At 39.0% G+C, this 16,933-nt stretch overlaps 1 protein-coding gene across 1 annotated transcript; it reads left to right on the forward strand.

Moving 5' to 3' along the window:
• The first annotated feature begins 704 nt into the window (after positions 1 to 704).
• chrnb1l (cholinergic receptor, nicotinic, beta 1 (muscle) like) lies at positions 705 to 12,910 on the forward strand. The gene is made up of 9 exons (XM_084922857.1): positions 705 to 833; positions 1,184 to 1,323; positions 1,652 to 1,760; positions 1,895 to 2,042; positions 2,223 to 2,408; positions 2,979 to 3,202; positions 4,598 to 4,776; positions 11,388 to 11,526; positions 11,676 to 12,910. The coding sequence occupies exons 1-9, from the start codon at positions 705 to 707 to the stop codon at positions 11,814 to 11,816; spliced, it is 1,395 nt and encodes a 464-aa protein (XP_084778983.1). The 3' UTR covers positions 11,817 to 12,910.
• Positions 12,911 to 16,933: the final 4,023 nt, after the last annotated feature.

Genomic DNA, 16,933 nt, shown 5'->3' on the forward strand with positions numbered 1-16,933 from the left:
ACTTTTGGGAAAATATTTTCTGTAGACTGACGAGACAAAAATGGAACTTTCTGGAAGGCTTGAGTCTAGTTACATCTGTTGTAAGATTAACAGAATTCATGAAAAGAATCGTACCAATAGTCAAACATGGTAGTGGTAAAGTGATGGTCCAGGGCTGCATCCAAGTCCAACTCTGACTGGCTCAAAGAAAGCAGTCTGAACTTATTTCCAATTAAGATGCTTTTGAAAGACTTTAAACTTGCCATGCATTGTTTGAAAACCCTCTACTGTGGCCAAGTCAAAATAATTCTGCAAAGAAGAGTGGTTTAAATTTCTACACAGTGATGCGAAAGACTCTTTGCCAGTTACCACAAACGCTTGATTTGCAGTTCATGCTGCTGAGGAGGGCATAACCAGTAATTAGATTTAAGGGGCAATTACTTTTCTTTACATAGCACCAGGTAAAACTGTAATTTGTATTTATTTATTTTTTTTTTATCTAATATTAAAATTATTTTAATGATTGGAAATATGTAACTGTGAAAAAATATGCTAAAGAAAGGAAGGAAACAATTACTTCATAGCATTGTATGCTTCTACACCATGTCTAAAATACATTCCCACCCTATCTTTTACCTAAAATGTAATTTGATTGGTGAGTTTGAATAGAACCAGGATCACACTCATCTGTCTCGATTAGTTTCAATAGAGGAGGTCTGAAAGTAATGGTACTGTCATACACAACAAGATATGGTGGCATCACTAATGTACGTACGCCCACCCCTCTCCCTGTTATTATCCCACTGCAGAATGAGAAGAACGGCGAGATGACGACTAACGTGTTCATGAATCTGGTATGAGCATGAAAACATTCATCTTCATTAGTGAGCCTTGCTCTGACTCCTCTCTCCTGTGCTCCTTCGCTCTGCCCTCAAACGGACTTGTCACTTTTCATAACTACAAATTATTTCATGTTTTATCTCTCTTTTTCTCTGACTCACTGTCTCAGTTCGCTTCCTCGCCCTCGCTGATTAGATTTCAGGATGGCTGCTCTGTTTGTGACAGTATGTGTGCTTGATTGTGAATGTTTATGTCAGTGGGATTAAATGACTTGCCGAAGGCTGGAGAATCAAAGATGGGAATGACAGGGACATCACCTGTTGTCTGTTCGGCTGTTTACTCTTTTTCTTTTTCGTGATTCACTTTGCCTTTCTCCTTTTGTTCATCCCTGCAGGAATGGACAGACTACAGGCTGTCCTGGAACCCAGCTGAATATGACGACATTAATGTCCTGAGAATTCCTCCCAACAAGGTGTGGCGACCTGACATCTACCTCATAAACAAGTGAGTGCCCTGACTGCGCTCACACTTACAACATCTTGCATCATGACTAACAGAGTGCCTGCCCTAAAGACGAGGTTGGTCCACCACATTTGGCCAAGACTTAGAATATCTCAAGTACCGAGTAGTACTGCCAATTCATGTTTCTTCTTGGATGATTTATAATAAGTTCAACGATCCCCTGACTTCCTGTCAAGATGAACTTTTTAATTTGGATAGTTTGGATACACCACATAGTGTCAGATTGATCAACACCAACATTGGTATTGGATTGATGCTGTGATAGGATAGATACTTTGTCTCAATAAATGTCACGTTTCTCTTCCTTCAGTAATGACGGCCAGTTTGATGTGGCTCTGTACGTCAACGTCTTGGTTTACAGTGACGGCACTGTTAACTGGCTTCCACCCGCCATCTACCGCAGTTCCTGCTCTATAGAGGTACAGTCTAAGCTTTCATCTTTTACAACCTTGTTTCCATTGAAACAATACCAGTGCATAGACGGTTCCTCCTTGGAGCTTTTTTGAGAGTCATCTTCAAAATGATATGGTGACTTTCATTTAACAATCTATAGGTGGCGTACTTCCCATTTGACTGGCAAAACTGCAGCATGATTTTCCGCTCGTACACCTATGATTCCTCTGAGGTTGACCTGCAATACTTTCTGGATGATGACGGCAAAGAGATCCAAGAGATTGTAATAGATGAGAACGCTTTCACTGGTTGGTGCACGTAGTGACGCTTTTCAGTATTTGTCCTGTTTTTGTGAACCTTTACGTGTTCTGTACGTACATTTTTTTAAGCTATTTAGTGGCTTCATTTTTTATTTACCAGACTGTGTCTGATTTAGAATAAATCATCATAACACTTAACTTCTTCTTCTTGCGCCTCACCTTGGACAGAGAATGGTGAATGGGCCATTTGTCACAAACCAACAAGAAAGAACGTTAAGGAGGACCTGTATGAGGACATCACCTTCTATCTCATCATAGAGAGGAAGCCTCTTTTCTACATCATCAACATCATTGTGCCCTGTATCCTCACCAGCGTGTTGGCTATATTTGTCTTCTACCTGCCTCCTGGAGCAGGTCAGCACATGTGACATGTTGTGACATTATGACTACACGTCATTGCCAAGAGCGAGCATAGGAAGTGAAACACTGCCTAATCTCATGACAACAAGCATGTGTCTAATTTGAGCTGCTCTGTAAGTCATGGCGACCTTTAAAGAACTGTATTGATCTACAATACATTGAAGGTGAATGATGGATCACTGTTACTCACTGTCCTTTTGCAGACACGTGTCATAATAATGCTTCACTGCCAATAAAAAAACAAACAAAAAAGCAGAACATATTCAACGGAAAACTTCAGGGTTTTTACAAGTGTATAACAAACCTAGCAGGCTGCTCGGCCTAAGATACCACTGACTAAAAAATAGCAGTTTGATATAATACCTCAGTTTATAACCAGATTAGAGCCAATTACTAAACCCTGAAATTGATGGAAATCAGCCAGATAAATATCAGCAAGTCTCTTGATAGCAAGTTCCTTAATGTCTTGAATTCTGCTCTTGTTAGTATAACACTGTCTACAGAAAAAATGTTTTCTACCTTACTGTCATAATTAATTTGTCAACTTGTCCCTTTTCTTTGCAGGAGAGAAAATGACTCTTTCCATTTCCGTCCTCATTGCTCTGACTGTCTTCATGTTGCTGCTGGCTGACAAGGTCCCAGAGACTTCCCTCGGCATCCCAATTATTGTCAACTATGTCATGTTCACTATGATCTTGGTGACCTTCTCTGTCATCCTAAGTGTGGTAGTCCTCAACCTGCATCACCGAACACCCAGCACACACATCATGCCAAGCTGGGTCCGAAAGGTATTTAATAATCATCTAAAATGTTTATGTAAGAATTTGAAATCACGGACCACATATAATTTTTTTTATGAATACACTTAATACACTTAAATATACTTAAACTTTGAGGATATCATAAAGGTTACTTTATATGTAATTTAACTGTCCTGTGATGTCAGTTTCTCAGGTGCAGCGATGTGTTTTGTGTTCCTGACCCAGGGCATGTTTAGTTACGGTTTTGTCTTACAGGTCATGGTTCAATGAGAATATATTTTTACAAAAAAACGTAAATCATTTTTTTTAAAGTACGCTGGAAAGACCTATATATAAAATATAATAGTTTTTCATGACACTGATTATTAAAAAAACCTCTTTAACATTATTATTTTTTTATGGGATAATAATAACTGTCACCTTATCTGTCTCCCATCTGACAGCACTCATTATGAAATGGGAGAAAATACTGAGTCTCCAGAGACGTTGTAGTGCACAATATACTGTATCATTTCACTCTAGAATGGGTCAATTTGACAGCCAACATAACAGGAGGGTTAAGAAGACTTTGTCTTTATTTTTCTCTAACTGTAAGCTCACATTTACACTGCTGGGCCATCTGTGACTGCCCTAGCCCCGCCCAACCCTAATTTTAGCCAATCAGAATATTTCATTTGTGTTTTTAGCAAATTGTTCTTTCAAGTCTTGCAAACAGGCAACAAAGAACAACTTTTCACATTTTTCCCCCAGAAGTAGTTCTTTTGTCTTTCTCCCAAAAAATACTGGGTTAATTTTCCTAAATCTGATGGCTTAAACTTTAGAGCGTTAATATTATCAAAAAACGCAGAGGGGTGTATAGTGTTAATTTATTATTATACACATGAAATGTGATTGATAATTAATGAATAAAGGTTCATTATGTTTAACTGCATTACCAGAATAACAGAACAGCAGAATAAGCACGTGAGAATTTACTAAACCACGTTCCACAGATTCATTAAAAAGGGTTTTGTGCACATTATAATTCTATAATTTGAAAGTATGTAAGCATATGATAAAAATACAAAGGTTAGTATGAATTTTGGTTGGATACGACATAAAAATGCACCACTTACAGATGGCAAAAATGGATACAATTGAATGAGTGTTGACATTCAAAGTTAACAATCTAATAGCAATTAGCTTCTGAATTTTTGCTGACTCTTATGATTAGGCACTTTGCAAAACTGTGTTAAATTAAGTAGTTGTTGATTGTAGTTTGTCTGAATTCATTGTTTGAAAAGTGACATTACATGTAAAGCCACAGAGTAAAACAGATACCTTCTATAAAGTTGTAATTGATGCTTGGGTTAAGTTGGGTCAGCTTGAAACAAAAGTACAAACCTCTGTGAAACCACTGAATTCCTCCATTTAATTTTTCAGGTGTTCATACATTTCCTGCCTAAATACATTGGCATGATGAGGCCAAAACCAGAGGAACCCTTTTTGGAAGAGGAATCTGCTGATGACACACCTATTCAAAGCTACAATGGGCGACAGCCGGGAGGAGAGTATTTCATTCGCAAGATCAACCCTGATCTTGTCTTACCTTGGCGAGGCAGGTATGACAAAGAAAAAAAGCAATCTATTAGAGGTCTGATTGTGTCTAAATGAAATTGTATGAGTATCTAAAAATATCTACTTCATTTTCTTTGTATTAATAATTCACAAAAGCTTTGTTCATCTATTTGTGACCTTCCTTGACAATCGCTGAGCCAATCTACTTCAAACTTCTTTGGTTTATTGCCAGGAAACAGCAGTTGGCTTGTTGTCATTTTGATTAGCTCTTCTCAGATCTCAGATTTTGTGCAGAAATCATGTGGATACTGCCTGCTCTGGTGTTTGTGGAAGAAGCTTAACTCTAACCCACATATATATAAATGTACAGGTATGGCTGTAAGGCTCTCTCTGAATCAAAATGTATTGACAGAGGTAACCTCAACCCCGACTCCATTCTGACAGCAACCAAAACGTACTTTTGGGAAGAATATGAACATATTTTGATGGGTGCCAGTTAGAATTAATATTTTCTGTTTCTGTGAAAACCAACATTTAAGTGAATTGTTTTTAATATAAGTTTAAAAAAAAAAGACATACTGCACCAGAATAGGGTTGAATGCCACAGGTTGAGCACCAATGATGGCTTTGACCTTTAAGGATGAAAGGCTTAGAAGTTTTAGTTTTAACACTCCCAAACCTATTAAAACAAAAAACATCACAACTATAATGGTGAAACCTTTCACCAACCCTAAGCTAAATTCTAACTTTAACTATTAAAACAAGTCTTAACCAGCGAATAGGTCTTTGAATGGTTGTGAAAAAAATGAGCGGGCAGTTTTTTTTCAAGGCATTAAATAACTAAGAAATAGAAATAAGTGGCGTTTGTGTTATGCACATCAGCAAAGTTGGTAAGACAGTCTCCACACAAAGTTTTCCACTAGCAGAAAACTTTTACAAATATTCATTTCTCTTCAGGCAAAAATGTAACATGTTTGATGGGATTAAATGTATTGGTTTATATCATCAAATAAAGACAGACTGCCAAAAAGTTCTAGCGCCGAACCACAGAGCTGAAGTATTGACCCTGAGGCTAATTCATCCTGATTCAGCCTCTTTCTAAGCTGAGATGTGCAGATCCTGATGGGGAAAGCTATTTCTATTAACATTAATAAAAGCCAGTGTGGGCATGAATCTCCTTTGTAGAGTGTGCCAAAGTGTGAATGTTGGATCTGGTGCCAGATCAGCTATTATAGTAAAGTACACTGTGTGCTGGAGTTGGCAGAATTATAGCCATCATTGCAGAAGCTCAGAGGGTCTGTCAAGGCTGCAACAGTAAACACATCTCCTTGAGCCTTCCGATATCATATCTAATAAGATTGTGTTAAAGGTGTTTTTAAGAAGACACCTTAAACTATTTTGAATTGTCGTACTAATTGGATGTATTGGATGCTTCAAAGGCATGCCTGAAATGCAGAATATATATTCAAATCTCCAAAAGTTGGATTAAAACATATAACATTAATTAGTGCTGTCAGTGTTAATCTCGTTAAAATTAACGCCATAACCGCGTTATGCAGCAAATCTCCGTTAGCAAGTTAGCGCAGATCGCCCTGTGCGTGGGGCTGCACAGCATTAACGCGTTAACAAGCTAACTGCGCTAACACGTTGACGCCGTACAGTCCCACGCACTCGCTAGCAGTGATTTGCCGCGTTAATGCGGTTACGGCGTTAATTTTAACAGCAATAAACATTATATGTTACAGAATCAAAATACAAATTTGTTTTTTATTGATGCTGCAGGGGTGATATAGGGCATTATTGTAGTATTGTAGGGTTAAACTTACAACATAAAGCACCTTGAGGCAACTGTTGTTGTGATTTGGCGCTATACAAATGAGTTGAGATTGAGATTCCACTAATCTGATCCGCTTCTGTAGTCCTGACTGAAACATTATGATATCTATTACCACTGATGAACTGCAGAATGTGCAATGATAATCACGGTCAGATGATGAATTTGAGCAAGGTTTGGTAATTATTTTATGTTTTCTGAAATGCATCAACAATTCAATCCAGATGCTCAGCTTACTGTTTTAATAAAATGACTAGAATGTGCGTGTGCATGTTAAAGCCGTGTCATAATGCAGTTTTAGGATTGTTCATGTTTTGCTTCATACTGTCATTGGTAGTAGTTAAGAATGGGTGATATAAGCTACTCAAGATAACCAGAAAGAGTGTAGTTGCTTAGAAACATGATGTCTTTATGTTACCTGCTTCATTCTGGCTAATCAGCTGGTACCTTGCCTCATGGGTCTTGCCTCATAACCAGTTTCACAGTCCCATGAATGAGATCTTGTACTGGACAGCTCTCATCCTGTTCCAAAAGCATCACATTCAGCCCCAGCTAAGCCCCACACCCACATCCACAGTCGCCAGCCACTAAGCCTCTGTTTAGGTTTGGCATTAGGGGGTAATCCCACAGAAAGGAGCTCGAGGGACAGTGAAGAATAGATGAGTGGAAGGGAAAGCTGGTGCTGAGTGATAGAGGCATAGGAGGCTTTTGTCGTGTTAGATGTGGGAGAGATGGTGGCTGTGCTATCATAGAAATACAGACATGATTCATGTATATGTCTGTTGCCTCATCTGGTTCTGTGAAAAATGAGGCAACACACTGTAACTTGATTTTACTTATCAATTCAATTCTCATGACCATTGATCAACAACCACTGATCAAAACCCACTGATCAATGGCCATGAGTACCATTCACAGAGAGTATACATATGCATACATATATGCATACATGTTCTATTCCCACATCTTGAAGCAAGCATGTAATTTGGGCGAATTTTTTTTATTTTTATTTTTTATGTTTTTTCCCCTCTAATAAGAGTTAAACTCAATATAGATATACAGGGAGTGCAGAATTATTAGGCAAGTTGTATTTTTGAGGAATAATTTTATTATTGAACAACAACCATGTTCTCAATGAACCCAAAAAACTCATTAATATCAAAGCTGAATGTTTTTGGAAGTAGTTTGTAGTTTGTTTTTAGTTTTAGCTATTTTAGGGGGATATCTGTGTGTGCAGGTGACTATTACTGTGCATAATTATTAGGCAACTTAACAAAAAACAAATATATACCCATTTCAATTATTGATTTTTACCTATGAAACAAATATAACATCTCCACATTCACAAATATACATTTCTGACATTCAAAAACAAAACAAAAACAAATCAGCGACCAATATAGCCACCTTTCTTTGCAAGGACACTCAAAAGCCTGCCATCCATGGATTCTGTCAGTGTTTTGATCTGTTCACCATCAACATTGCGTGCAGCAGCAACCACAGCCTCCCAGACACTGTTCAGAGAGGTGTACTGTTTTCCCTCCTTGTAAATCTCACATTTGATGATGGACCACAGGTTCTCAATGGGGTTCAGATCAGGTGAACAAGGTGGCCATGTCATTAGTTTTTCTTCTTTTATACCCTTTCTTGCCAGCCACGCTGTGGAGTACTTGGACGCGTGTGATGGAGCATTGTCCTGCATGAAAATCATGTTTTTCTTGAAGGATGCAGACTTCTTCCTGTACCACTGCTTGAAGAAGGTGTCTTCCAGAAACTGGCAGTAGGACTGGGAGTTGAGCTTGACTCCATCCTCAACCCGAAAAGGCCCCACAAGCTCATCTTTGATGATACCAGCCCAAACCAGTACTCCACCTCCACCTTGCTGGCGTCTGAGTCGGACTGGAGCTCTCTGCCCTTTACCAATCCAGCCACGGGCCCATCCATCTGGCCCATCAAGACTCACTCTCATTTCATCAGTCCATAAAACCTTAGAAAAATCAGTCTTGAGATATTTCTTGGCCCAGTCTTGACGTTTCAGCTTGTGTGTCTTGTTCAGTGGTGGTCGTCTTTCAGCCTTTCTTACCTTGGCCATGTCTCTGAGTATTGCACACCTTGTGCTTTTGGGCACTCCAGTGATGTTGCAGCTCTGAAATATGGCCAAACTGGTGGCAAGTGGCATCTTGGCAGCTGCACGCTTGACTTTTCTCAGTTCATGGGCAGTTATTTTGCACCTTGGTTTTTCCACACGCTTCTTGCGACCCTGTTGACTATTTTGAATGAAACGCTTGATTGTTCGATGATCACGCTTCAGAAGCTTTGCAATTTTGAGACTGCTGCATCCCTCTGCAAGATATCTCACTATTTTTGACTTTTCTGAGCCTGTCAAGTCCTTCTTTTGACCCATTTTGCCAAAGGAAAGGAAGTTGCCTAATAATTATGCACACCTGATATACGGTGTTGATGTCATTAGACCACACCCCTTCTCATTACAGAGATGCACATCACCTAATATGCTTAATTGGTAGTAGGGTTTCGAGCCTATACAGCTTGGAGTAAGACAACATGCATGCAGAGGATGGTGTGGACAAAATACTCATTTGCCTAATAATTCTGCACTCCCTGTATATACATGATGGTATAGTTACAGTCCCAATGTACAGTATATACATGTGCCTGTGTGTGTGTTTGTCACAGTGAGGACTCCATGAATCTGTGGTAATGAATACAAGCTGTGGAATGTGGGTGGCGTGTGGACCACTACTTACCACACACACACACACACACACACACACACATGGATGCATACACCAGCACCAGCCTTCCTATGGGAGTTGATTCATTTTTACTGTCCTATGTTGTCATGCTGTCTTTCTGAACAACTATACACCATATACATAGACTGCAGATATGTAGTGATGGTGCCAGTGTGACAGGTGCACTGTGGCGCCAAGCCAGCCTGTTACATGATATGCATCCATGATATCTACATGTTTTCATATAATGAAGAATGAAAACAATGTGAATCTAGTGGGTGCAAACACATGTTTGAGTACAGCGTAACTGTTCTCAAAAGAAAGGTATGAACTCTCTCCACCATCTTCCATCCCCAAATTCAATAAGTGGGATAAAAGGCATGGATACATCACACTCAAATAGAAATGCTTTATTTAATACAAAGGATGTGCAAAATACAGGTGACAATCTTAATTTTATTTTATTGCATAAATCCCTCAAATTTGTCATTTCATAATCTAGTCTTTTGGTTTAATTATGAAGTTTAGTTTGTTACGAAGCAAGTGAGTTACAGAGCAGAAGAAAGAAGAAAGATCCTGCCTGGGTCTCAGTATAATTTGGTGGTTTGACCCTTATGCCGAATGGCTGTAACAGCGGTTTGACTCTTCCCTGGTCCATTTCCTGCATGTTATTCCGTCTGTCTGTTCGACCGTCCTATCACAAAAATAAAAGAGGCCCAATATATATATATATAAAGATTGTGTCAGCCCATGTGTTTCGCTTCATGGAACAGCTGTGTGAGACGAAGAATGAAGAAGTCAAATGTTACTGCATCACGTAAACGTTAACCCCTCTGCTTGGAGTTTGCTGCTGTCACTCAGTGTTTAGAGGAGCTGCAGGAAGCCTGCCTGGGTCAAGGACACACAAAGACACATTCTGTATGTTATAAAGAGACAAGACAGATATCTCTGTGTCTAAACAGAGTCATGCTTTGTTTTAGCAGAGATTAACCACGCTGCACAGCGACTCGTGACATACGCAACATAAATCTCAGGTTTTGAAACATTTGTGAGGTTGTTACTACAGTTTTTAACTTCTCACAGAGGACATGTGTCTAAGTGTTTTTGTGACAAGCTCGAGCGGCAAGATATCCTCCAGGTTAGAAGGGGCTTTCTTTGCAAAACACATTGTTCTTTGTCTTATACAGTAAGAGGGGTTTTGAGTTGAATCTCATATTGTAATTGCTATAATAAATATTAAACCATGCATGGGGTTAGGTTAATTATGGATTCTAAATTGGGACAGCAGTCAAAAGCACACAACTCCACCTAGGACATGCTGGGCTGACTGGTTGTGTGTTTATTCAATTTATTTTATATTGGAATCAAAATGGTCCAGATTAGTTAAATCATCATCATCATCATCCTCCTCATCAACAACAACACAATTAATGCTCACTTAAAATTAATCAAAATTCAGTGTTAAAGAAGCTTTTAAGTAATAATGTAATAAAACAACAATATTTTTATAAGATGTTAAATACATAATAAATGATACTTTGAGACAAAATACGTTTTAAGATTATTATGTAGCTACTGTTATGATTGTTGAGATCTACACAGAGCCCAGTCGGTAGTCTGTGTATGTTAAATATGTTGGGAGGATGAGGGTTAATGCTTTGTGCTATAATTACCAAATGTTATCACATTAACATGCTAAACTAAGACAGTGTGAAGGGTCACAAAAAGCTCTAGCTGCTACAAATTAGCGTGTTAGCATTGTCAGTGTGCGCATGTTAGCATAAACTAGCAAACACGAAGGCAACTACGAGCATGACTGCAGACTCTTGGTATTGCTTTTTAAGCTGCATAACATTTAGCATATAAAAGCTAGTTAAAGATCTTGAAATGGACATGTGTTTCCTTGAGAAATAAAATGACTACTGTCTCATCTTTCAATAATAAAGTCTTCTAAAGGAGAAGTTCCTGTGGGGGTTATGAGAAAAGGTCCACAAAGTTGCAGTGACTTTACTTTTATTCATTTTTGTTTTTGCATCTTCTTTGCTGACGTTCTCCCTCTCTGTTTCAGGTGTGAGAGCACAGTGCAGCTCCAGAGAGTCCCCAACACTGACAGTTTCTGTCTGATCCTCCCTCCCAATCTGAAGTCAGCCATCGCTGCTGTGACATACATGGCCGAGCAGCTGAAGAAGCAGGACACGGATGACTCGGTGAGTGTCAAGCAGCTTGTTATTCACTCTGCCTACAGTTCCTGAGTACAGATTGTTCCAGACATGCCCTAGCGATGTTCTTGTGTCATTACCTACTTACGGTACATTGCTGACTCAGTTTTGTGTCTGCGTGTGTGCGTTCTCTGCAGCTGACAGGAGACTGGCAGTTCATCGCCCTGGTGGTGGACCGTCTCTTCTTGTGGTTGTTTGTCATCATCACCACCCTGGGAACTCTGGCTATGTTCCTGGATGCTAGTTTCAATTACACACCTGACAACCCCTTCCCATAGTGGATTCCATATGCACAGCAGCTGGAGTTTGATTCATTGTTGCCACTTTACTTCTACTTCTTGTTGGTGCTTTCCGAGATCCCCAGATCTGACTTTCCATAATATCTATTCCATAGGTGTGTGGTCAGCCTCTGAAATGCTTTGTAATTAACTTAACAAGTAGAAGCACGCCTATGATTTCATACCACAGAAATCGTGTAAAACAGTGATTTCTCTAAATGACCCAAATAACTATATAACAATGTGTGATCGTTTTTTTTTTTCTTTTTTTTTAGTCTAACACTTGAAATACTTGTTTGTTTGGTTTTTTGTAACACTCATGTTTAATGTAATTTGAAATACAGTAGTTAGCTTTTGACTCTGTTGCCCTTTGACATGTAACTGTGGTCAGATTCTGGGACTGTAATGTTGAACTTTTGGCAGTAGAGGGCAGTGACATAATGTTCAAAGATAGAGTCACTGCTGAGGAAAGAAAGGTATTTTTAAAGAGACGTGTTTTTGCTTATGCCTTTGCATGTATAATTTAAGAATATTTCATTTTTAACTACAACTAAATATAAAGATATATATGTGCTCTGTACTTATGAATGGTGTAAACTATGCTTTTAACACAGTGCAATTTTCCTAAAACCCAAATAAGTACATTTGACTCTGGAGTGTTTAAATCATTTATCTAGCATTAATGATCATTTCTGCATTTTTTATTTACCTGAACTAGAAATGTATGACTAGTTTATATTGGTGAAGAGAAAGAGTATCACTTTAATGCTTTTAATATTCTAAAGGTTCATAAGATTAGATAAAAAAGGAAAACATATTTATAGAAAATACAGAATGCTCAGTTTATTATGTTCTCTGTGGAAGGAAGGGAGGAAGGGTTAGATACAAAGAGTTTAACTATTTTATCATATTTCTTTAGCCCTAATCCGAATCACTGGGGTCCATACACCCCAAACCCTACAGGTATATTTTTGTAAAAACGTGTTTTTTTTTTCTATCATTCCGATTTTTATGACTTTGTCAGTGCCGTGAAATTGTTGTTTTCTATTCCTGCTTTGCTTAGTGCTTTTTACAAATACAAATGTTTTTAGGTGCCAGGGGACCCCAGTTGAAAGCACCCAATTCCACCTCTGCAGTTTTAATAAACGGAAGTATTTGTTTACTTAATATTTGTCATGGTCTCTAAATTAACACACCGTGTCCAGGGGACTAGGTGCACACTGACAGTCGTTTTTAAATAAAGAAAGACTTCATTGCTGACTTCATTACCTGGATGGGAAGTGGGAGACAATGCTGGATCTACTGTACCTGTGAGAGCTGCAGCATGCCTCAGTCATACCACACATGAAAAGGAGAGCAGATACTGCTACATGACATGTTCTACTCTGAGCAGCAATGACCTTTCTAGGAGTTAGGAAACCTCAAGGACTCAGTTGGAAGATCTAGTTAACAAAGGAGTTTCCTTTGCCCCTGATTCACAGACAGGAAGGTTGAAACTATTTGCTCCTTTTTTCATTGCTAGCATAGCATGTGGAAAATACTACAACTGTCCATTCCGTCTGGCTAGCTTTAGTCTAATTAAGTTGTTTCTTGTCCCTTTACAGCCACAGAAAATAAAAACTGTTCATAATATTTGCAGACAAATGATGTGGTTCCGTTGGCTTTGTCAAGTCATGACTTCTAGCTTGCACTGGGGCAGTGGGCGAGGGTTAGGAGTTTGGTCGTTTGGGACTCAGAGTAGAGTAGAGCCACTTCTACTCCACATAGAAAGGAGCCAGTTGAGGTGGTATTTCCATCTGCACAGGATGCCTCCTGGGTGAGATGTTTTGGCCATGTCCCAGGAGGAGGTGAGACAGCTTCAGGACAGACCCAGGACCAAGATTACATATGTGCGCTGCCTGGTGTTTATTTTGCTAATTTCTGTGATTATTTCAGTTATTTTATATTGGGGTCAAAATGACCTCCACTGGTTCATCATATAAACCACAAATATGTTTAAAATGACAGAAAACTAAGTGGTAACATTGCCTGATAAAAAGCTGCAAGTTGCATTAAATATATTTTCATTTTGCATAATGGGCAAAATTAATGACATTAGTTGCATTATCAATGATGCTTTGGGAAGAAACAAGTTTTGCTTTTGTTTTTATTTTGCTTCTCACAGCAAACGCCCCCATGGACCCCACACATACATACATATATATGACAGATGGATGAGGGTTAAACCAACAACTAATGATTATTGTTGAGATAATGTCAGTTAAGCAGTTTTCCAATGGATGTCTCCTTAGAGACGTCCTACTAATTCAGTTTTGGACAGATTAAAGGACAGATTGTTTGATAATCAAGTTTTAGTTACTTTCAAGTTGAACTACTGTAATCATATTCAATAAGAATGTGCCTTTAAAAAACCTTTTAAAACTGAGACTCATCTCCACAGTCAACAAGACATATTCTGTAAAGGAATAAAGTGAAGTGTAGAGGCTATAAACATGACTTGAGTATAGAGTTAGTTCCACTTTAACAGGAGAGTTTGCTCAGTCCACAGTCCCAACTCAGCATAGCTTTTTTTGTTGTTGTACTGGTGCCAATATGACCTCAACTAAAAATATGTTAGAGCCGGTTTTAAATTCATGGTCGTGCTGACTAAGATTTGGCAGTTGAGAAGGTTTTAGCCTGTTGGATTCAGTTTTAGTATCAGAATGCCCTTCAGTTAACTTCTCCTGAAATTTGTTGTAGTATATTTGTTCTATAAAATGAAGGCAAAACCACTGGAAACACAGCTTACAGTTTTCATATAGCAGTGTGTACTTCTAGAAAATCAGCACATTCTGGATCTTGCAAGTACAGTTTAAAGACAAACATATCTATCTTTCTAATCATTCAATTGTCATTCATTGTCAAGAACTTTTCAAAACTTTAGTGCACACATTACACAGTTAACAGTGACCACGTATGTGTTCTACCTAAAATGCACAGGAGAGATGTAAAACTGAAAAAAGGATGCCCCTCTTCTTCAAATTCTCCTGCTGATAAGGCTCTCTACATTCTGCAGATAACTGTCTGAAAATGTTTCTGTTAAGAATGCAGCACTTGCCAAAGCTCCTAAGAGAAAACAGTGTCTCTTTCATGTCGTGCTACCTACAAGGGAAGACAAAAAAGAAGTCCACAAGACCAAGAACACAATCTATTTGTCCTGTCCTGCTGTTGCACAAAAGCCGAGACTTCTTGTATAAGGAAACTGAAGGTGGAGAAGAGAGGGGACATGGAGAGACAGGCGCCATCCCCTCATTTATGCACTGAGAGCCTTTCAGGGAAAAGCTGTGGGCCCACTGTGTTTTATTGCTAATGCCTCAGTGACTTCCAAGGGCACTTAGAGTTTAATCATGGGATTTGCACTCCACTTGCTCACTTCAGACCCAAGCAAGGCCTCAGTAACAGGAGGGAGGGCCCCTGAGAGAATGTTGTTAGTGCCCCTCGTTGGTCTGATTTAGTTGTTTTCTTCTTCACCTCCTATTGAGCTTTGAGCAACGGCTAAACCGGCAAGACGAATGTGTGTTTACGCTTTTAAAAAAAGAAAGTAGTAAAAGAGAAAGAAGGAGATAGAGAAGAGGGGTGGAAAGAGCAATGTTCTTCTTTTTATTTTTTGTTCTTTGCCGTCCAAGACCTGGGTGGAAAAGCAGCCAAGAGGACATCATATAAATCAGGTTACCAGTAGCAACAGCACTGCTAGTGCTGAGCCCCTAACCGTCTTCCCGCTCATCTTCCTCTTCCACGTATCACCCAGCGCTCACCTTTTCAGATGTTTGTCTTCCACCCCTAAAAACCTCCTGCCTCATCCTCCTCCTCCTCATCAGCTTCTACTGTATAGGAGAGAGAAAAAGAGAGATTCCTTATGTGTTCATTCCTCCCCAGCAACAGTGAAGCATTTGGTGGTCTTAACAGCAGAGCCCTGAGGCCAGGATACAGTAGAGAAGAAAAGAGTTATGGTGAGAGAAGAGGTGGTTTAAAGTGGGCAGAAAGGGCGAGAACGTGACAAAATGTAAAGTTCAGAGGAAGGCCGAGTAAGGGGGGTAACAGAGCTGTGAGAGCAATCTGAAAGGCCTCATTACATCTTAAATAGGTAATCCAACCAGTAGGTGAGCACATTCCCATTAACCTGGCAGTGGGAATAACTTCCTCCAGGCTTATGGGTTATTACTTCCTTTCCCTTTACTGTAGGGCTATTGTTTATCCCCAGCTTGAAGTCATACACACTGCAGTGCTGACCCTGACATCTGACCTGGACAATACGTGCTATTGTCTCTTGGTTTCTGTCCATTCACAAAAGGAAGTGGCTGAAACTGGTATGTTAAGTGGACCCAAGAGAAGAAATATATTATGATATCTTATTAAGAACCCCCATGAAAAGTTTTTTGAAATTTAATAAATGTACATTTGTGACATTATTTGAGTCCAAAGTTTGGATTGGCCATTGTTGGAAGTAATTTAAAGGCCAGTTTTTAATGTTTTTGATATGTATGATTTTTTTCATTACTTATTATACTTGTATTAGTAATTATCTGTAACATGTAAGGCTACAAAAGTCCTGAGAAGTCCTCCAAACATGAAGTGCATGCTCTTCTGCTAACTTTTCTGATTAGATATTCTTCTGTTTCGATGAATTTTCCTTTTTTGTATGAAACTGCAACTTGTGGACTTTCTTCTTTTTATATTCTTAACCTACTGGTTATTCCTCCTTTCTTTTTAAGCTTCTTTTCAATCCTGACCTCATTAGCGTGGTGTTGAACACATTAGTTTAACAAGTAAAAGGTCACTGGTTTGATTCCAGCAGGAAACACAAATCCCTTTGGGGCTGTGTCAGTGAGGACATCTGGGGCAATCATGTACAGCTACCTGCTGTGATAAGCTTCTATCTCACTGTAAGTAGGAAAGAAGTTAATTTGGAAGTCAAAGCTGTCGATGGAGAATCGCGTAAATAAGATTAAAAATCAAAGTAAAGTCATGTAAATTTAAGGAAAATACTTAATTTTCAGCTTTTGTGGTGATATGAGTTGTGATTAAACGTTTGGGTGAGCCACATGTCAACGCAGACTGCAGTGAATTGAAGTTTAGGA

This window comes from Perissodus microlepis, chromosome 3, assembly GCF_051167445.1.
Source record: "Perissodus microlepis isolate ML-2025 ecotype Zambia chromosome 3, ASM5116744v1, whole genome shotgun sequence".
NCBI lineage: Eukaryota > Metazoa > Chordata > Actinopteri > Cichliformes > Cichlidae > Perissodus > Perissodus microlepis.

Bases quoted from the DNA above. Each gene is read 5' to 3' on its own strand.
- chrnb1l (XM_084922857.1), top strand. From the start codon at position 705: ATGGTACTGTCATACACAACAAGATATGGTGGCATCACTAATGTACGT. The intron at 2,043-2,222 runs GTTGGTGCACGT...CACCTTGGACAG, and splicing joins AGATGAGAACGCTTTCACTG to AGAATGGTGAATGGGCCATT. The intron at 2,409-2,978 runs GTCAGCACATGT...TTTTCTTTGCAG, and splicing joins CTACCTGCCTCCTGGAGCAG to GAGAGAAAATGACTCTTTCC.